Source organism: Chamaea fasciata, unplaced genomic scaffold, assembly GCF_029207755.1.
Source record: "Chamaea fasciata isolate MVZ Bird 193981 ecotype frontalis unplaced genomic scaffold, bChaFas1.0.hap1 SCAF_4, whole genome shotgun sequence".
Lineage (NCBI taxonomy): Eukaryota > Metazoa > Chordata > Aves > Passeriformes > Sylviidae > Chamaea > Chamaea fasciata.
This window is the reverse complement of record NW_027094089.1, coordinates 73,714,888-73,736,971: the sequence shown is the minus strand read 5'-3', so window position 1 is coordinate 73,736,971 and position 22,084 is coordinate 73,714,888. Positions and strand designations below refer to the sequence as shown.

The following is a 22,084-nucleotide window of genomic DNA, read 5'->3' as shown; positions in this document are numbered from 1 at the left end:
CATCCAAACGGTTCTTGAATCTCTCCAGTGAGAGACACTGCACGAACTCTCAGAACAGTCAGTTCCATTGTAAAGAAGTTCTTCCTTATGTTCAGGTGGAACTTCCCGGGCATCAATTTCTGCCCGTTGCCTCGTCTCAGCGTTTGGCACCAGGGAGCTGAGCCTGGCTCCATCGTCCATCCAGCGCGGCCCGGCTGGTTCGCACAGCCCATCGCGGCAGCCCCGACACGAGTCTAACGCCACACGGAGGTTACTTTTCCCAGAATTTCTGCGGAACCGTGTGCCACGGAGCCGCAGTCCCTGACCCGACCTGCGGCCGGGCCGGGGAGCCGCCGGCACGGCCGGGCCGGCACCACCACCTAGCGCCGGCAGCAGCCGCGGAGCCGCCGCCCCCGCCCGGCCCGGGGGCGGCCCCGCGCCCGCGCCTCAGCCCCGCCGCGCCCACCGCCCCTCGGCTCGGCCCGCCCCGCCGGGCGGGGTGTGCTCCGTGCCGCTGCTGCGCGCTCGGAGCTCGCCGAGCCGCCGCACAGTCCAGCGCCATGGCCCGCGAGGAGGTGGCGATGGCCGGCGAGGAGGGGACGGCGGGCGAGAGCGGCGGGCTGCTGCTGGAGATCATCGGCTCCCCGCTCAACCTGAGCCTGCTGGGCCTCTGCCTCTTCCTGCTTTACCAGATCCTGCGGGGCGAGCGGCCCGCGGCCCCCGCGGGCGAGGCGGACCCGCCGCCGCTGCCCAAGATGAAGCGCCGTGACTTCACGCTGGAGCAGCTGCGGCCCTTCGACGGCGTGAGCGACCCGCGCATCCTCATGGCCGTCAACGGCAAAGTCTTCGACGTGACCCGCGCCAGGAAGTTCTACGGGCCGGGTGAGGGCGGGGGCTGCGGGACGGGCCCGGCCCGGGCACTCCGCGCCTTGTGCCCTAGGCCAGCGGCCGGGGGGAGCGCGGGGCGGGTCGGGGCCGGTGCTGGCGGGGAGCGCCTTCCCTCAGCGGGGGTCAGCGCTCCTGCCTGACCCGATCCCGGCCTTGGCCCCGATGCGGAGGTTTGGAAAGGGCTCGGCTTGCTCGCAGCCGGGAAGGCTGCGTGCCCTTGCAGCGCTGGGAGAGCTGCGTGCCGGTGAGCCGGCGGCAGGGTGACTGCTGCCGCCCGGGCTCCAGAGTAGGGCCCCGGTGTTGCAGAAACTCCGGCTTTACCAGTTTACGCTGTTTCATTATTCTCGGTATTTTCCCATGGCAGGCTACAGGTACCGTAAGGGGTTGGGCGGCTCTGTCGGCCTGGGTTGCCTTTGCCTGATGGCAGGCTGCAGAAGCGAAGTGTTCTCTTAGTGTTGACATACCATTCCCAACTTTCAGTGGATAGCACTCTATTGCATAATATTTATACTAAATACTTGGCAGTTTAGATTAAACCAGCTTTCTACCAGGAGCATAGTTCAAACGTGCAAAGATTGAATAACCTCTACTCGTAGGGCAGCCAGTGATGATGTGGATGGGAGTATGTGCACCCAGGTGAAAGAGTTTTATCACCTCCATGAGGGCAGGGGGTTTTATTTTTATTAGAGGCTGCCTGTTAAAACGGCTCACTGAGGCTTCCTGATTTGTTCCAGGATCTGCCTAGCATAACCATACCTGAGCTGTCCAGACACCCTGGTAGGTGCAGTAGTGAGCTGACAGTGCTACTTAGAGACAAGGAGGAAAATGCAGGAGACACCATGTTTTTGAAAGCACTATGTTACTACTTACGGGCCAAACATAGATGAGACTGTCACTGAATGATGCCAGGCTATAACTTTGCATTCTGCAGCAGTCAGGATGGCCAGTCAGATATGCGGCATTGTATTTGTGCAAACTAAAATCCACTTGACATAAGGTCCAAGTTTTAGATGCTGCCTTCCTTGATGACAGTAAAAGCTGCCTGTTGCATCTGATTTTGTAATTGCTGAATGGTTCACCACAATGTCTGGCTAGTTTGGTTTTTCATTTTAGTGGAAAAGTAAGATTCTTTTGATTAAGAAAAATCAAAAATTTTTTTTAGGAAAAAGCACATTCCAGAAGTTGGCATGTGCTCTACAAAAAACAGAGTTCACATCTAACTTCTTTAAGCTCCTTTTAGAAGAACTTTGAATGTCTAGTTGAATATGCAATATCTCAATTTTTGGTTTGTCATGCAAGCAAGTTAATCATTAATGAAGTTTAGCAAGAGTTTATCTTGATGTCTCTGATCTGCTGTGAGTTGCATGTTTTGATCATTTGAGTTCATCTTGCATTTTAACAGATGTTTTCTCCAACCTGATAATTTCTAGTAGCTCCACTATGTTTTCTGTCCAGCCATCCTTTCATCTCAATTCAGGAGTACCTGTCAGAAAACATTAATTTCACCCCAGACATAGAAATCCTTCCTCTGTTTCTTATTCCAAGGATGTGTGTCCCAGTCTGTATGCTTATTCTTACCCTATTTATATGTGCCATGCACCATTGTGTGGTTCGTTGTCATGATGTTTCAGCAAACCTCAGTATCTTTCTCCATGATTTTGTTTCTTGTCCTCTTCCTCTGTTTTCTCTTATTACCAATTAGAGTAAAATGTTAAAGCATTTCAGAAGCTTGAGGCACCTGGTGCATGGCTCAGGGTAGAAACTCACCATCTGTTTTAGTTTGGAGACTCTGATCCATGAAGATAACATGGCATCCATTATCTCTGCAATAATGCTGCTTATGTTTTTATTTTAAAGAGGGCCCATATGGGATCTTTGCTGGTCGAGATGCATCCCGAGGTCTTGCCACTTTCTGCCTGGATAAGGAGGCACTGAGGGATACGTATGATGACCTCTCTGATCTCAACGCTACACAGCAAGAGACCTTGAGGGACTGGGAGTCACAGTTCACTTGTAAGCAATTTTAAACCTATTTACAAAGAAGTAGTTAACTGGTAATAGGGGACGCAATAGTTAAAAGGCTGTAACCATCATATATAAATGATGGAAATTGCATACACCAGTAACTAGTATAGTGGAAATAAAATGTGTTTTCTTTTTAAATCTAGTGTTGAAAGATTTACTATAACCAGCTACAATGGAGTTTTCTCCACATGATGTCATTAGAAATCTCAGTCCTGACCTGATGTGCCCCTACTATTTTGGCCCTCTTCCTGTTTTAATTAAGACTGTTAATCATGCCACACTGAATGGCTGTTTTATTATGCTAACAACCTTGTCGCAGTAACCAGAATTATGCTATCAAATATCTGACTTGAACTGGTGTTAAAATCTACCTTTACAAGTATTGAGCATCAGGACTGACAGTGAAGTCCACTCTTTTTATTGCTGTGTTCCTATTAAATATGGCAAATAGTTGCTTTAAATTGTTACAACATTGCTAGTCTGAAATACCTGTAATCGGGGGCTTCTTTTGCTTTGTTGAAGTCGACAGATAGGCAACACAGTATAGCTCTCAGTCCCTACATGTACGTGATCTTGGCATTTTTACATGCTCAAAAGGAGCTATAAAATAAATCAGAGGCTTAATCACATAATCGGATAACAGATCCATCTTTATCTTTGGGAGAAAGGATCTCCCTTCTGTCCTATTCTTAATACACATTACAAAATTAAAACACCCTCCAAGTTGTGTGTATGCGTGCACGTATGTATGTGCATGTTTAATGGATGTAAATAGTCTTAACAATGCCTTTGGTTAAAAACCAGCTTTGTAACAAGAGAAATAATTTAGGATTTTGTTTCTTTGGCTGGATGAGTCCATCATTTTGTGTTTATTCATCTTTTGGTTTAGGCAATAAAATGAGAGTTACATTCACTTCACATAATTCTTACAACAACAGTAATAGTAGTTTGGGTAGTAGTTGATTTTAGCTTTTCTCCTTTCCTCCAGTGTTTGGAAGAAGTTGCTCAGAACTTTTTTATTAAAATATAGGTATCCTGTTCATTCAGAAAACAGTTGGAGGAGTTTTAAAAGGTGTCTCTTCAGGGCAGAAAAATTACTTGGATTTTTTTTTTCCCCCAGTTAAGTATCATCATGTTGGTAAGCTGCTGAAGGAGGGGGAGAAGCCCACTGTATACTCTGATGAAGACGAAAAAGATGCCCGGGATGCGAAGAAAGAGTAGATATTGCAGTGAGAACAATCTGGTTTTGAACCATAAAGGATGATTTGTAACATTCCACTTCTGTTTCACAAGGTGCAGCAGCAACAAGGCTTACAAAAGTTCCAGAGTGAACGGTTTCTTCTCAAAGATTTCAAATTCAGTGGGAAGCTTCTCAAGGTCTTTGATCTGTCTTCCTTTAAACCCACATAATAAGAAGTATACAAATATATATACAAGTATACAAATAAGAAGTATACAAATAGAAGTATGACAAATGTCTGTGCAGAAGTAAACTGCAATTTTGGCAATAAAGGACTGTTTTTCTGCTATCACCATTTAGCGGAAAGTAGGTTGAAATCAAGTTTTTCATTACCAACCTAACACTGTGGACACAACCACATGAATAACTTCATATATGTAACTTCACAAACACCACTAAATCTTCTTTTGTGTTAGCTTCTGCAGGATCTGGCCCCTGGATTGTAATTCCTTTAGGAAATGAACTATATTTTGTTTTTCCACAAAGCATCATACTCATTTGTTGTGCAATGTAATTCATTATCGTATAAGATATTTTGGCTTTCAAAGCATTGCATTAGCAACTTAGAGATGAAACACTAAATGCTTTTAAAAAAGATCATAATTTTTGAGAGGTTGAATCACTTTTAAATATTTAATAAAGGCTGATGAATGCTTGATGTATTCAACATGCATAATTCTGCCTAGACTAGAATTCTCTGTTTACTTTTAAAACACATTTATAGTGTTACAAAAGTTTAGATAATGAATGGAACTAGGCATCCCTAAAGGTACACCATGGAGTGTGACTTCACTTGACTATTGTTCATTCTATTTCCTTCTTAGTAAAAAGCGCTCCTGTGGATGTTAACGGAATTATATTAAACATGGAAGATCAGCTGCTCTTGATTCCTAGGCCTAAAAAACAAGAAGTTGCTGGTATGGCATGATTAGCAAGTGCTCTTGTACATGCACCTTTACCTAGCAGGAAGGCATTACTGGTCAACATAACTTACATAAGTTATGTACAAAATAAAACAGTGTAAGCTGTTTCTGCATTGCGGCCTTTGGTGGTTTGGAATGTTGCCATTAAAAGAATTGGCACAATCTCATGCATAACCAGCAATGCAATACCTGTGGACCTGACCTTTGAGTTGCTTTTTTCTTATTTGCTCTCTTGGCTTACCTCTATGCTTAATTACTAGGTTTTTTTTTCTAAGTGACCTGCCTCCTACCAGAGTGTTGTATTTCTCTGGGGAATGGTTTTTCCCCCAAGACTCCTAAATGCCTGTAACCATATGGTTTGACCTTTCCTTCCTTTCTTGACCTAACTGGCTGAGTGCCAGCCATCCTCCCAGAGTGGGAGACTAGATAAGACCCCTGTATTTCCTTGTTCTTCCTCTTGCCCCTGGAACCCTTCGAGAATAAACGCCTTGGAATAATTCTGGGGTAGGAGCCTCTTTTGGAATCTTTTGTCCTGTCCCTCTGAGATATCCCTCCAAAGCCTCTCAAGAGCTAGCTGGGGGGGGGGGGGGGGGGGGGGCTGCAGGGGAATATTTTAACTAGAGAGGGGTGGGTAAATGGATATGACCAAGAAAAAATGTAAATGTTCATCATCCAAAATACTTCTCTAAAACTTTCTTATAAATTACAAGATAAGTAATGATTTGCTGATCACTTGTGAACTTGTCCAGGTGATTCAGCTAGTGCAGAATATCCAGGGTGCCTATATGGTATAGTTCCCTCTGTTTCATTTCCTGGCTCGGCTGTCTGGTTGTTTCAATTTGGCAACATGACCAAAGTGATGAACTGAGTCTTGAGTGGGAAGGTGTAAATTAGGCAAAAGTGTTCGGAAGTAGAGTATGTTGCACAACAGCAGCTTTCATAGACAAATTTACACAACATATTGAAGTGCCTGAGACTATCTGTGGTGAGAACAACTGACTCTCCCTCAGTCCCAACACTGTCCTGCAATTTCCTTTTGGTTGCACTGGGCCTTCTGATGAAGACCGAGGTTGTTAGAGCCAGAGAGATTGTGCGAAGTGGTACTGTATGAACTACCTAACAAAGGTCTAGAGACATGGGTAGACCTTATCATGACCCTTGTGTTGCTATTTTATTTTTAGAGACACTTACACTCTCTGCAAACTACTACTAATGGTTTACCTCAAATTGGAAATGTGCTTTTATTTGTTTAAGGCAGAAAATTAAATACTCTTGCATAATGGTGGTGTTTGTTTTTATTTACTGCAACCAAATGTTATATTTAATACTCCCCTAATGTTTCAAGTTTTATATTGTCTTTTTCCAGTGTGTCACATTATCCAATGCATAGATTGAGTAAAATATGTTCTAAATGGAATGCTTGTAAATGCAGTTCACTTGTAAAATTTTAATAGAATATTAAATAGAGAACATGCTCTATTGCAAAAACAGTGTTAGGCAGAAAAAAACCCCAAGTAATTGCTAATAATGAGCAAAAGCTGGAGCTTTGGAAGGCTGTAACCTACCCTTCAGCGGACCCAACCCCTAAGTCTTAAGTTACTCCATAACGTCTCCCAAGGAACAAACACCATTTTAAGTATTAATCTGTACATCAGAACGTTATGCATCACAAAGAAAAATAGTAACAAAAATGATGCAGAAAACAGGCAGTAACACAAGACAAAGCTCATTGCACTTTGGTAAGACTCTTTCAAGGAAAACGGAGAATTTCTTGTGAAAGGAGAGTCACAAAAACTGCTCATGAAGCACCAGCCATGGGTTTTACTTTCTTCCAAAGTGCTGAGAAAATGGATGGGTTTTAGCTTCCTTTTTAGTCTGTTCATCACAACTTGAACCCTTCCTTCAAGAGTGACTGGCAGCAATGACTATGCAAAAAGAACCATACCAGGCAGCTTATGAGGCTGTTCCTGAAACAGGTAGGACATGATGACCAATTAAATGCAGAAAATGTCACTAATCTCCCTCATCTGTCATGTCCAACACTTGTCACAAAGATCTACTCTAGGATAAATCAATTGAGTCATATCTTCCAGCCAGGAAAACTCATACTGTTAACTGCTTTGTAAAATTCAGGTATTCCGTAACCTGGACATCACCTGCCCTTAATCACCTTTATTAGCTCTTACATCCTGCTGTTTCAGTTAAACAAAAAAACCCTTCAGTATTGAATGCTTCTGTTGGAAGTTATATAAGGGGTCTTATGAAAGGTGAGACATTTCTATGCATTGCCTGGAATCCCTGGATTAAGAAGAAATATACAGGCTTTATACTATAATTGCTGTATTGTATTTCAAGCAGGTGGACTGATTTAATAATGGGCCTAGTGTATTTCTGTTTTAAAACCAGCCTGTAGGATTTTGACTTCAGTATTTAACACAAAGTACAACCCACAGGTCACATATTTTCAGTAACAAAGCATTGTTCAGCCAACTTCTCTTCACACCAGTTCTATGAGGAGGCATTCTCACTAGTTCTGTACAGAAAATTAGATTTGATGGCAAGATCTGCAGTCTCGGGGTCCAACTTCATACATGTCAGAGTAAATGGTTTCCATAAAAAGCACCCAGCCTCTTGAAACAGCAGCTGGGCACAATAGCACACGTCAAGTTCAGAACGAAAGGTGTGAAATTATGTCAGAAGAGTTCTACATTTCCATTGCTGAACTATATAAATGCTGCTTTTAATGCATCTTTTACTCTAATAAATGTTTTAATTGCCAAAACATTCTGTAACTTTCATACATGAGATGTGGCATTTATAACAACTAAAATCCAATCTACAAAGCCATGCATTTTAAGTTTTAAAGCAAGCTGTTACATGAATCTTTAAAGATTAGCCTTCAGGATAATAAAATTATATTAAGCAGTCCAGTGTATGAAAAGGTGGGGCTCATATTAAATGTGCTGACAGGAAAAAGAAATTCTTCCCTGTGAGCATACTGAGGTTGTGGCAGAGGTTGCCAGAAGAAACTGGATGCCCCATCCCAGGAAGTATTCAAGACCAGGTTGGACACTGCTTGGAGCAGGTGGAAGGTGCCCATGTCCTTGGCATGGGGGTTGGAACAAGGTGGTTTTTAAGGTCCCAATCCAAACCATTCTATGATTTTGTGAAAGTAAAGTTATTATTTAAACACCTGAAATCAGGTTCTAAATAATGTCAAACAGGAAACACAGAAGTCGTCTTCTGGTGAGAAGATTACAACGATGTCTCACATTTTAAAGTGCATGCATGCTTTATTAACTAACAATGTTTTACATGGAATGAGGACTTGGGAGATAAAGCAAATCCTCTATCAGTTTCAGTCAATACAGGTGAACACATGAAGCAATTACAGAAATGGAGTATTTATTTGTTACTGGTTATTGTAACAGCATGTTGATAAAACACTGGAAATTTACACTGAAGGAAATCTTTAGTTCCTTCTCCCCTAGATTAACAAAAAGAAATACTTCCTCACCTGTCACCAAAAGGCCTGTCCTTGGGAAATGGGTACTCATGGACACAAAACTCTCTATAGATTGACAGAGGGGGAAGTTTTGCCATCTTTAATCCGCAAATATTGCATAGAGAAAAAACACCCTTGGTATGTCACATCAGTGCAACTGAAAACATTTTACATGGTCAACAAATACAACAGTCCCTCTTCATTATAACTGTATAAAATACTGAAGTGGAGGCTTAAGAGGGGCCTAAATGTTCTCCAAAATAGTCAGAAAATATTTCTGTCAAGAAAATAACATCTTTTTAGATAAAAGTAATAGATTAACAGCACTTTGAGTAGCAACTATTTGTCATTCACGATCCTATAAAGGCACTCAACATCTGAACATATGAACAGAAAGACTGATAAAACCTGGCTTTGAAGCCTGTAGGAATCACCAGTATTGAAGACTGGGGAAAACCTATCTACCACAAAAAATTACAATTATTCTTTTTTATTACTATTTATTAGAGCAGAAGTTACAAACGTGGGCAAGATCTTACGTAATGAAGGCAACATTTTTACATTTACTTCATCTACTAACATGTAATAAATAAAGCATAAAATGAAACCTGCAATAATCAGTGTATTGAACTTCAAACTCTGTATCTTGCTAAGGGACTTTGTCCAAAAGCAATTGTGGTTGTCTTCTAGATATAGCCAGATGAATAAATATGGATATAACTCAAACTCCTAGACTGCATTTCACGTTTTTATCTACATGCAGCACAACTCTAGCAACATTTCACAATTCTTCTGGAAAGCATTTGTAAGCAAACTCATACTAAACAGCTACCTCACTATATGTGCCTTCAAAATCTTGTGAATTGTCAACCTGCATTTACATGGGGACTGTCAGCAGGCTGATATGCACTGCCCTTTCATTATCTAACACTCAGAGCTTTGCTTACACAACCATTCAGATTCCTGGAATCACTACATTGAGCATAAGTTCAGTGAAATCCTTCCTCCCAAAGACCAGCAAGTTTTCAGAAACACTTCTAGAATTATGAATAGAAAACAAGGATTCTTCTAGTGTGGGTTTTACAGAAGATGGCACTTTTTCACATTTGGAAATCTATTATTTCTCAAAATTGAGTATGCATGTCCCCCACACCTTCCAGTTCCATCCTTGTAACAATCTGATAGAGGAGGCACTTCATATGCTTGCTCTAGGATTAGCAATTAGGTTTTTTCCCAATGACTCATTATTAGTAAATACTGTAATTTACATGATTCCCTGATTCAATCAAAATGTAATGCTCCAAGACCTCAGTCTGTGTCCTTTCAAGTTCTTTAGCCACTAGTCCACGAAAGTTTGTTCTAGCTCTGGGGAACGTTTTGGTCCTGTTATCCAAAAGGCAAATACATATTCTGCTTTTGTGGCTCACTACACCAGTTAGATATTCTAACCAAAGGAATTACCTAAGGAAAAAAAAAAATCAAAACCCAACCCAGTAGTTCATACACCTTTTAATAATCAAAGGGCTTTCTTCTCCCACTTCTTTATAAAATCTTCAGAGCTATAATACAGTAGCTATTTAGCATCCTCTTCTGGGCTCTCCACAGAAAGTATCTGAGAAGGGGTTTGTCTGAATTATCTCAAGAGGAAATAAAGGGCATCCTCTGACATCTGCATCCATCTCTCTTCTCAACATTAACTTCCTCTCATTTCCTGTAGATAAGAAAACATTTCATTAAATGAGTTTGTCAGGTGGACAGGGAGGGAAAGGGAGGTGGCTGTCAGGGTATCCACCAACCAACTGGAAGCACACTAAATTGTAAAAAATGCTGAAAGAACAGCCAGTATGAACATCAAATGTATTGTAGCTATGTAAAAATGTACTCACCTGAGACAGTACTTCCCACACACCTGTGCCACACATTGAATTGTCTATCAATGTTTTAGTTGTCTAAAGCCTGTTGTTACCATGCATGTTGTTAACAGAAAAACCATCCATCTGCTAATGGCCAGGGAAGGTACTGTGCTACCCAATTAAGTAGACAAGTATTACTCTTGAGCTGCAGCTGTAGCTCTATTTCAGAGCTAAACTGATCAAACCCTTAATTGCAGAGAAGCTGCACTGGGTTTTTTTTATGCCATGCTTATACGTTTTAAAACCATTCATCAGTGTAAGAACTGTAGCAACCTAACCTGCCACAGACCTGTCAAATTCAGGCCCCTTAGCTGTGGTGTCCCTCTCTCTCACCTCTCCTCTGAAGGGTCTCCTGAAGGTGTGAGCCATCATGAGGGGTAACATCTGGTGCTTCCATAGAGGTGTGATGTGTCTTGAATTTCACTTTTTTGTGCAACATTTTCTTACATTTTCTCTGTATCTTTCTGAGTGACTCCAGCTGCATGCAACTGTCCATCTCTGAAAAGCCACATTCATCAGATGAAAGATTAGAAGAAAGCTTTTTTTTCTTTTTCTTCATTTTATGAGCCTTTTTCTCCTTTTCCCTGGATTGCCTCTCACTTTTCTTTCCTTCATATCTCAGTTTACTACTAGACCTCTTGTATGCCTTTTTAAGTTTAGGTTCACACTGCCTTGTCAAGCCCTCATGAACAGAATTAGAACGGGAGTTACATTGGCTGATTTCCTTCTCTTGACTTTCCAGAGCTACATTTTTATGATAAACCAGTAATTTTCTTTCCCCGGCTCTTGCAGACAAGTACCCTTTATTACAACTGCTGTGAATTTCTTCATACCTTCTTTCAGGTCTCTTCACTGAGCCACCACATGCCTCTCTAAAGTACTCAGAATCATTGATCTCTTTGAACAAATCCTTTAATCTGCAAGCAGATCTACATGTTCCATATGGTACAGTGCCTTCATGCCTACTATCTTCTTCTTTGAATTCCTTATTATGTGTAATAGTAGTGCACTCCAAAGAATTATTCAGTCCAGCGTGTGCGAAGTTATCAACAGTGAGTGAGTCATTCCTCTGCACTTGCAGCTTTTTTGCAAGCTTGCCCCCATGGACTTTGCTTTCTAACACTTTGTCTGTTGACTCAAGTTCCCCAAGAGTGACAACCAGCCTATAATTACTATCACTACTACAATTTCTCTTGTGGAGGTTTTGTACAGGACTCACTTCTCTGAAGTGCTGACCACGTTTGTTACTCAAGCTGATATCAAACCCACTACCATCATCAGACACCACTCGCTTCCACTGGGACTCATTTGCAGTGGTTTTTGGCTCTAAGAAAACCCGTGCATAGCATGGTATCTGGTAGTAGTTTAGTAAATAATGGATGAATTCATCAGTCTCATAAACCTTCTGCTTTTTGCAATCATCTTCCTCAGACACCGTCTGCATGTGAACTACATCCAGTGGTGGGTGGTGCCTTCCACGGAGAGGTTTGATGACCCTGCCGTCCTGGGTAACCCTGATCAGCAGGGTGGAGTCACACACATCCCTGCCAGGCCGTCTGTCAGAGCTCGGGGCTGGAGGGGGATCATTTAAAATTGTCCTGACTATGTGACAAGTAGGTGCCTGGAAGTTACTCACCTCTCCTTCCTCACAACATAAACCACTATCTTTTTGGGTTAACGGGCACTTAAATTCCTTACATTTCAGCTCTTTGTGCGTATGATAAGGGGAGTTAACCAGCTCCTGCTGTATGTCTTTAAATGCTGTTTCAGAAAATGAATCATCTTTCTTTATATCCACTGAAGGATCCACTTTTTGACTTGCCAACTGTGAAACCAAGAAAATAGAAATTTATTTAACACACCACATTCATAATAAAGGCCAGTGTCAGATGTAATGGGGCCCTAAAATTCATGCAGAATGGCAAGCGTAGCCTCTAACTTCAGCCCATAGTAAATTCCAGTCCTTTAGAAATCTTCTACATTAAGAATGGGAAAAATACACACTTGTTAAAAGCTGCAAGCAAATTTTTCTTTGCAAATAGAGGAGACAAAGGCATATTAGAAATTAAAACCCCTGTTTTCATTTGAAACCTTTTTTGCCCAAAGCACTAAACTAAACATGGAAACATTAATCTGTGTGCAAAACATTCAAATTTTTATCACTTCTCTGCTGACTTTCTCAAGACATTATCTGAATCAAACTGAAATAAGCCTTGTAATGAGTTCTGGCCAAGAAAAAGAAGAGGCAATTAGAAATGCCGCTGGTATAATCTGTGCCAGTTTAAGTCAGTCACTTGTAGACCTGAGACCAAAACAAGCAGAGAGACCACCACTTATGTCCCCACTCTAAAATTCCTTGCTTGCAACACTGGATCAAGTCTAATAAGAGCTAATACAGCCTTTCCAGCCCTGTTTTTTACTCAGTAAAGACAAGGTCTTGAAAAAGCACCAATGGCAAAGTTTCTGGGTGAAAATGCACTGTGTTTGCTCTCAGGGCAAGACTGAGAGCAGATTGTCACAAGACATGGGCCTCAGGCCTTCTCAGTGATCAGTCAGCCCCAAAGCAGTCTTCTGAATAGCATCAAGATATCAAATGTCTAGTGAATTATTCAAGCTCTAATAAATATCCTTAAAAATTTAAAATATGTTTTAAAATAGTCTTACTTTCACACGATTTAACAGCACTGTAAGCAGTCTGACAGACTCCACTCTTCTCTGAGCTAGCAGGGATTTCCTTTCTTCCCATTCAGGCATATTCTCTGGCCACTGCTGTTCTTCAGCCGGTACCTTCTGCTGCTTTGGGGGATTTCCTCATCTCCATCTATCTGCCTCTCTTCTCTCCTCTCGCGCTTAGCTTTCCTTTTTCTCTCTTGAACTTCTTTTCATCACCACGTCTTTTTCTAGGTAATTATCAATATGGGACAATTTAGATGACACTTTTTTTACATTTTGCGTCCTGGGGAATTGGATTTAAGTCTTTGAAGTGCTAATAATTAGCAAACACTCATCAAGAATCACATGTGGCTAACAAGGAATCCCATTTGCTTAAATAACATTTTGAAAAAAACATAAATTACACACACCCAACTGATCCCCACAGCCAGAAAGTTGTCTCCTCAGTTTGTATCCTTGGGAGTTTTTATAAGCACTGCCAAGATAACAGCATCACATGATTGTTTGTCCCCAAGGACACAACTACAGATGAATAATTTGGATCATCTGATTCTTAAATTAACAATTCTCCCCTACAGATTGGCATGAGGGTCCCATTTAAGAGGCATAACAAGAGTAATTCAGGGGTTATCACTGAGCAAGGCTTACCCAGAGCCAAGGCCTTTTCTGCTCCTCACACACCCCACCAGTGAGGAGGCTGGGGGTGAACAAGGAAATGGGAGGAGATACAGCCAGGACAGCTGATCCAAACTGACCCAAAGAAAATCCCAGACCGTACGGCCTCATGCTCAGCAATAAAGAGAGAGCAGAAGGAGGAAGGGAAGCAGCATTTGGAGTCATGGTGTTTGTCTTCCCAAGTCACTTGTATATGGGGTGGAGCCCTGCTGTCCTGGGGATGCTAAGCACCTGCCTGTCCTCGGGAAGTGGGGAATGAATTGTTTTGCTTTTCCTTGTTTTGCTTTCCTTGTGTACGTGGCCTTTGCTTTACCTACGAAACTGTCTTGATCTCAACCCTCGTGTTTTCTCACTTTTACCTTTGTGATTCTCCTCCCATCCCACTGGGGAGAGGGGGAGGGATTGAGCAGCTGTTGTAGGACTTAATTACCAGCTGAGGTTAAACCACAGCAGGCTATTACCACTTTTGGAAACTTTGCCCTGTAGGAAGTATCTCTACCAAATAATCAACGTGACATATCACAGAAACCTCCAGAAAAATCAAGGAACAGTGTTCACACAAATGAGTATTTTAAAACAGTTTTTTAAGAAGTATTTGAATGAGGAAGAATTAGCAACAGAAGCACAGCAATGCTTTTAGAGACCTAGCATTAGATTCACTGTGCTCTGCATTCTAAGTGTCTTTTTTTCAAGAAGGTGCATAACGTGATTGATTACTAGTGACAGTTTAGGATGCCATCCAAACACATTATCTAAACAACTAAAACTTCAATATACTACGATTACTCATATGCAAATTTAAGAACACTGCACTAAAGACATCAGCAATAAAAAATAACATGCAAATATGGGTGAAGACAGAAAAGTATTCATTTCATAGCTTTGGACCTTCCAGTCAATGGGGAGGCACTGAGACATGTACATCACATTAATTTTACTTCAGGGCATAAGGACATTGATTAAAAATGTTGCAGCATAAAGCAATACAAAAAGCCCACACGCAAAACCTTAAGGAATCAACCCTCAGAATAATTTCAGAGCAACAGCTCTCTAATTTCACTGCAGGCCCACAGAATCACAGAATAATCCAAACTGAAAGGGACCTCGGCATATCTCCAGTCCAACCTTTCTCATAATCCAGACCCCTGCATCTGATGCCTTACATGCAGAATTATCATTATGGTTTTCTTTCCAATACATAAATGAACAACTGTATAGTATTGTTTCAATTTCTCCAACTCCTGTTTCCTCAAAGCCTGGACTTTTACACAGCCACTCTTCCTGTATTTTACTTGGTACGAGGAAGTGTAGCAAATCTCAAGAAAATGGGACATTCTCTAAATATACCCTCACTTTCCAACCCCCTCTCTTTTCTACTCCTTTTTTAATTTGCTCCTGTTCTTGCAGCTTTAGTCTTTCCAGGCTTCTCTGTCTTATAGTTCCTTCACTAAAAACGTCTGGTTGTGTCAAAAGCCACCTGTCACAGAAGAAGCAGAACCGGACTTAGCAGCCCAGTTTGCTGTGTGTTTATACAAACACAGACAACCTGCTGAGCAAATGAGAGACTCCAGGTGACTACCAAAATACCACCACACTTGTGAGAATGCCTCTCTCTACCCTGACACACCAGAATTTTTGAAGTTCATGCTGGGTTGTCAATCAAGCTCAAATGTCTCCTCCTGCTGTGACATCTGGGGCTCACAATCTGACATCACACCTTTGACCAAACCTGTTCCTGGTAGGCTCTTCTGGGGACTCAAAGTTCGGCATGTTCAGCACAGCATTCCTAGCTGGAGGAGACATGCAGTTCTGCAAAAACCAGAATTCACTGACTCTAAGAGCAACATCTTTTGGATCCAATGCTTGCTTGCTTGCCTAAAAATTGATGGATTCTGTTGATGTGTGCTGCATTTCAACAGCTTCAAATGCCCAGACTAAGCACATTAAAAGAAAACACTCAAGCAAGCTGCATTGAGGTCTACCTATACTGAAAAATAAGTAATAGGGAGTATTATTGCCAACATAGAGGAATATTTCAGGGTCACAGTTTCGAAACTACCAGCTAGGAGAAAAAAATTAAACAGCTTATTACTCCCTAATAAGTGCTTATGGAGGTGAACCAATAGGCTGCTGAAATGAGGCTTACAGTTTCCACATTTTCTTTTATAATGCAACACTAGGGATAACACTTCAGTGGATTCATCTCTCAATACACTTAAACAAAAAGGTACAGAGAAGAGAATAGGTACCATTAGCTAGCCAAGAATCACTGGCAGCTGCTACACCTACTACAAATTTAACAATAAGAAACTAAGTATTTCTCAGAGTCTCATCATTTCCTAAGATCATCTCCCAGTTTCAGCACCAACTACACTGAAAATATTGACAACCTTTAGCTCACCCAGAGAAATTTTTCAGGAAATCAAAGCAGTGTAATGCTGGGTTTTAATTAAAGGAATTAAGTTCAGATACCTTCTTGTATTTTGAGTCCAAGATTCCCCTAATTAGGGGTTTTTTTTTCCTTTTTGAAGTCCCGTGCCAGAATTTGCAAGAAGAACGGATCTCGCAGCTCGGTCTTGAAAGGTGTTTATTAAATTTCTTATCTGAAGGTCGGTGCACCAGGCTTAGCACGCTGAAAGACACGCTGCCAAGAGCACAAGACCTGACCTCCAAGGTCTCTTAAAGGTTTCTAACCCAATTAACACTTGAAACGTACTATATTTACAAGTTTGTACCAATAATTACTACTAATTCTAGATACACAATTTTCTACATCACCCACATTCTACCAATGTCTTTGTGCCACCGTCACAGCAGAAGATGGAGTAGGAAGAAGAAGGAGAAGAACTTAGGACACCGCCCAAAATTCTCCATCTTGCCTCTATCTACTTCCATTCTAAAAACCCAAAACTACAAATTCTCACCCTGTGACAAACTAAACTACTATCTAATTTAAATTTTTGTTGTTCTCATTTCCTCCATAAGTGTTGGCAATTTTTCCCATGGGCTAAGGTCAAAGGCAAGACTTTCCTGAGGTCCCAGTAGGGGTCCAGGACCCCCCAGGGCAGTTTGAGAGGTTTTCCCCGTGCCCTGGACTCCAGCAATACCTGAACTCCATACATCAGTATACCTACATCTAGTACAAATAGGATGATCACACAGGACTTTTTTGCCCTTCACACGCTTAATTGTCCAAAAAGTTTACAGAGAAGCTTCCACTGGCTATCAAGGACTTTTTAGGGCCTAAATTCAAGGAGAAAGAAACTGAAATTGGGAAACCACCATCTGCGCCAGTTTCCTCCACGAAGTCTCAGCACCTAGTTACAAGTAAAGCTTAGTGTATTTTAATGCTGTCCATATGCTGTATTTTTCTTTGTTTTATAGATACCATTTTAACATAAATACAGAGTGAATCAAATGGAGAAAAAAAAGACACATATACAAAGAGAACTGCAAGAATGCCATATAGAAGCTTCTGCTGAAGAAACATGAAAAAAAGTTTGGAAGATGATTTTCATAGGTTATAAACTATACCACTATTACTTGAAAAATGCCTGTTTGCCTTCAACATGGGGATGTACAAAGAAAGAGAAGCACAGTAACTGTTTGATAAATGAGTGTGACTACACTTTATTGAGAATGATGAAGAAAAAAAACCCACATATGTACTGGAGAAAAAGCTAGTGTAATTAACATGAAATAACCAGGAATCTCTGGAAGCAGCAGCTACAGCACAGACTGCAGCACTGATTTGCTCCTCTTAGGGAACTGCTGCCAAATGCACTCAGAATTAACTGTAACTTTGTCAGGCAAGGATGAATCTCTCAGGATGAATTTCCACACACAGCTGTGTATGTATACAGACACACCTTCAGTGTCTCATCTAAGCAAAGATACACAAAGTACTTTCTACAAAACTGAAGGAGTGAGCAATCTCTAGAGTCCTTTCTGCCCACTGTGCATACAGATAAAGAGCTTTCTAAAGCTTTCCACCAAGTTAGTGCCAAACTTCTGCCACCCCACTAAGATTTGTGGTGCAGCAGATTAAAACAGCCAGGACACTGTTGTTACAACCTGTAGAGATATGAATGTCAAGCCTGAAGACCAGCTGGTGCACACAAAATCTTGTTCTGTTTTGCAAGTACATCTTCTATTAAACCAACTGATATATTATCCTGCCCATGCAAATCTTCTTTCACTTATATCCTTACACCATCATGGCTGCAACCACCTTCCTACTACTGCAATAAATCACCTAAAAGCCCTCAAATCTCTTCACAGAGCTGAGTAAGCTATAGTGGTTTGCTAGTGCACACCATTAGCCTTGCTCTTGCCCACCTTTGTTCATAGCCAGGAGCTCTTCAAGCATCACAAATTTATTTCTCACCACCTAACTGTGTACAAAGCACGGAATTATTTACGGGCTGATCCACTGAATTGCTGCTCAGCAGCACGGCCTTTTGGAATCAACCCTGACATATCAATAAGCCACTACCTTAACTTTAACCTTTGCAACTGACAAATCACAAGGAATTTGAAGTTAAACCCCTTTATCACATTATTATTTCCTTTTGGCCATTGTGCCATGGTAAAAATATTTGGAACACATCTGCCCTTGAACTAGGATTTACCACAATAACTGCAGGCTGAACTGTCCTTATCTTACAACACCCTAAATTGTGTCACCTGAGTTCATACTTTAAAACAAACACTTTAGGAGAAAAATTAACAATCTGGCAATATCTAACCTGAAACATAGTCCACATGAGCAGCATGCAAGTATTGGGAATAATTGTTCCAAAGGCATCCCTCACATTTGCTCACTGTACTGCTAGCTCAAACAGTTCTTACCATCCCCAGTTTCCCAGCTGGTCACTCATGCCAGGCCCTGGGCCATCACAAGAGTTTCAGAGACCATACCATTAACCAGGTCAGGAAAAAGGGTTATCTTGAAGAGGAAAAAAGAAATATATTTTGCTAGGTTCTTTTCAGGCATTTTGTTTCCCTGCTCTCATAGACAGTGTAGCCCCTGAGCAGTCCCACCAGCAGAGGTGAAGGCAACCTTAAGGTAGAGGAAATATTTTAATTCTACAGAGGTGGGTTTGCAGGAGCACTACACGCTAATGCAATGTGAAAACTGTATGTATTGATCCACATCAGCAGAGCTTATCATGCAGGGAAAAAAAGCAGGGGTTGTTTAGCCTGAAGAAAAAGAGGCTCAGAGGGACCTTATGGCTCTCTACAATCATCGGAAAGAAGGGTGGATCCAGGTGGGGGTCGGCCACCTCTCTCAAGTAACGTGAGAGGAAATGGCCTCAAATTACATCAGAGGAGGTTTAGATTGGGTATTAGGAAAAAGTTCTCCACTGAAATGGTGATAAGGCATTGGAAGAGGCTGGAGACACCATCCCTGGAAGTCTTCAAATAGTTTGTGGAAATGGCGCTTGGAGACATCGTTTAGCAGTAATCACGGTAAATGTCACTGGTTAGACTCCGGGATCTCACAGGGCTTTTTCAACCCGAGTGATTCTATGGCAAGCACCTACCAGAAAGTCACTTGCAGAATTTTAAAGAAGAGCTTTAAACTGACTTTTAACAAATGAGCTTATCAGCCTGCTCTATGCAAAATCAGAAATGCCGCTGCTCTCACAACCATTGCAATAAAGGAGCGTTTTGAAGCGAACACTCCCAGCACCGCTGTGCTCAACGTTGTCTGAGGTGAGGATAAAACAAACTGCCAGCCCCAGCCCAACGGATGGAGCCACTGAAGGCCGCGGTCCCCGAGCTCCGGGAGCGCCGCAAGCCAGGTGCCGGCAGCGCCGGCCGAGAACAGCCCGGCGGGCAAGGCCCAGCCCTCGGCGGCTTCAGCGGGAGCCGCGGAACCGCGACCCGGGGGGCCCCGTTCCCCCGCCCCGGCTGCGAGCCCCGGGCAGGTGCGGACCCAGCTCGGGCTGCCCGAGCGCCGCAACAGCCGGGCCGGGCAACCCCCGGTCCCAGCCCGCCGCCGCCCCGGGGCCGGAGCAGCGGGAGGGTTGACGCCCCGTCCCGGCAGGCCTGCGGGCTCGGGGCAGACCCAGCGGAGCCGCCGGGAACCGCCCCTGCAGCCGCGGCAACTTTCGCCGGCGGAGCGAGCATCACGGCCCGGCTGGGCACGGCCCGGCTCGCCCCACCCCGGCCCACAGCGCCCTCCGCCGGCAGCGCCCCACGCCCGCTCCCCGGGGCCGGCCGCTCTTACCCTCCGGCCGCCGCGCCGCCGCCGGCCCTTCGGCCGCCACCCCGGGGCGGAGCGCGGCGGGCGCGGCAGCGCCCATGGACCCGCCCCGGGGCGCGGCTCCGCCGATCCGCCCTCCTCGGCTGCCCGCCCCGCTGTGCGGTCTGTGGGGGTTTCACGGGTTCTCTTCCCGAACGGTTCGCGAAGCGAGTCCCAGGAGGTGCCAGTGGCTGCTCTTCCTGCCCGGCCCTTCGCCTGTGACCTGCACTGCCGGCCTTGGCTGCAGCAGCCTGCTGCCGGCATCTTCGGCCTGTGGGCATCGTGTGTGTGCATTGTATTAAAAATGAGCCAAAAATTACTCCTCGGCAGCTGCCTCGCTCAGGCAGAGCAAAGGCTCGATTGTGATGCAATACTGTGTTTTCCTTTCTCCCATAGCAAAGGTGGTTCATCCATCACTGCTCATGAGTAGTAGGTGTGTGAGGGTTTATGTCAGCCTTTCTCTGGTTTACTACTGGGCTGTAGGTGTTTTCTCGGTGGGAAAACGCTGTCTGTGTCTCTGTACGGTACGGCTGTCGGCTCCCAGTGGTGCAGCGTTCGCCCATGTGCTGCTAATGGTACCGTCCCCACTTTCTTGGTTGTTTAGCATCCCCGAGGGGATTCGAGGCAGGGTAGCCAGTTTTTCAAAAGCTCCGTCAGATTTCAGTTTGGGGTTTTTGTCTCTTGTGGTATTCTAAATGCAGTTGTACAGCCTTATATATATGTGTGTATATACATATATATATATATATTTACACACACACACACCTACCTTTTATGTCCTTTGTCCACCTTGTTAAAAACAAACACTTTCCCTCTTCTCCTGGATCAATATAGTTGTGACTAGGATGGGTGATGGTCGCGGGATACACACAGGGCTAGGGGCTGCAGGCAGAAGGGGTGTACCAACCATTTCTACTCTGCAATGGTCTAATTGTTATGTATTCAGTTACAGGCTGAGACCAAGAGTTACACATATATTTACTGTGGGAGTGTATTTCTTTTAGAATTTTGTGTGCCTAAAAGTATGTCTGTGCTTTCTCACTACACAAGCTGATAAGACAAAGATCCTATGTTTACTTACGAATGGCCTTCTGGTCTGGTTGCCTTCTCTACAGTTGTTGCTTCTTGTGTTAGGAATGTTTCCTAGGAGTTATTATGTGCTGACATTTGTTTGAGGGGTTTTATCTTAAGAGATAAAATTGCTTTTTGATGATACAAATTCCCAATATGCTCTAAGTTATGTGATTTTCTTTTTCCTTCTACATAGTTTTTCCAAACCCAAACAGGCAAACTGGTATTTGAGATTAGTTTGCAGCAGCAGGGTCCTTATATTCCCCTACTGCTTTTCCAAACCTGCAACAAGTTGAGAAATTTTAAGTTTTTTGCTCTTGAATTAAAGGTTTAATGTAGCCATACAAAGCTATTTCTTTCAAGATCTGAGGGTGTGCCCGCTGGATGCAGAAAACCGGCTCCTTGCCTGTAATTAAGCAAATTATGTGCCAATACAATCTATTTTATATTCTGTATTTCAGAGAGCAAGCCACTGTAAGCTGTGGTCTTTTGCCATTGAAGAATATCCTTCTGCTGGGGTTGAGCACAGAGCTGGAGCATTATGGAGGGCTCCTCTGGGAAAGGAGTCAGGGAATACACAGAGTGACATCACAACCAAATGAGTTTGCTTTAAAGTTTGGCGACCAGGGCAGATAGACAAACTTCTCTGGAAGCTTCAGGATTAGGCTGGGGAGGAGGATGGTTGGAAGAAACTATGAACGCAAAGCTTGTTTAAACACATAAAAGGAATATTCTTGGTTATGTTTCTGCTTGTGGCTTTGTAATATCGTTCCAGGAATGACGTCTGGATGTTACTTACCACTGAAGTAATTTAAAAGCTAAGATATGTTTCCTGATTGAGAATGTAGGTATAGGTCCTCTACCTCTAGATCGTACAGTCTGTAGGAAAACCCAAACATCAGAGTTGTATTTAATTTTGAAATAGAAAACTGATACTTGTTC

At 43.0% G+C, this 22,084-nt stretch overlaps 1 protein-coding gene and 1 long non-coding RNA gene across 4 annotated transcripts; one reads left to right on the top strand and one right to left on the bottom strand.

Annotated features, from left to right (window-relative positions):
- The first annotated feature begins 491 nt into the window (after nt 1-491).
- On the top strand, nt 492-5,553 carry PGRMC1 (progesterone receptor membrane component 1). The gene is made up of 3 exons (XM_066182029.1): nt 492-861; nt 2,725-2,880; nt 4,013-5,553. Exons 1-3 carry the CDS (start codon nt 540-542, stop codon nt 4,111-4,113), a joined length of 579 nt encoding a protein of 192 aa, XP_066038126.1. The 5' UTR covers nt 492-539; the 3' UTR covers nt 4,114-5,553.
- Nucleotides 5,554-8,323: 2,770 nt separating this feature from the next.
- On the bottom strand, nt 8,324-20,154 carry LOC136288625 (uncharacterized). 3 transcript variants are annotated; one of them, XR_010720540.1, is made up of 5 exons: nt 20,057-20,154; nt 13,138-13,373; nt 12,110-12,298; nt 10,807-10,971; nt 8,324-10,271 (listed from the first exon to the last, which is right to left on the bottom strand). It is a non-coding gene; the product is annotated as an uncharacterized lncRNA (long non-coding RNA). The 3 variants fall into 3 exon arrangements; XR_010720541.1 differs by having other exon boundaries at nt 12,172-12,298; nt 20,057-20,151; XR_010720542.1 differs by lacking the exon at nt 20,057-20,154 and adding an exon at nt 16,294-16,459.
- Nucleotides 20,155-22,084: the final 1,930 nt, after the last annotated feature.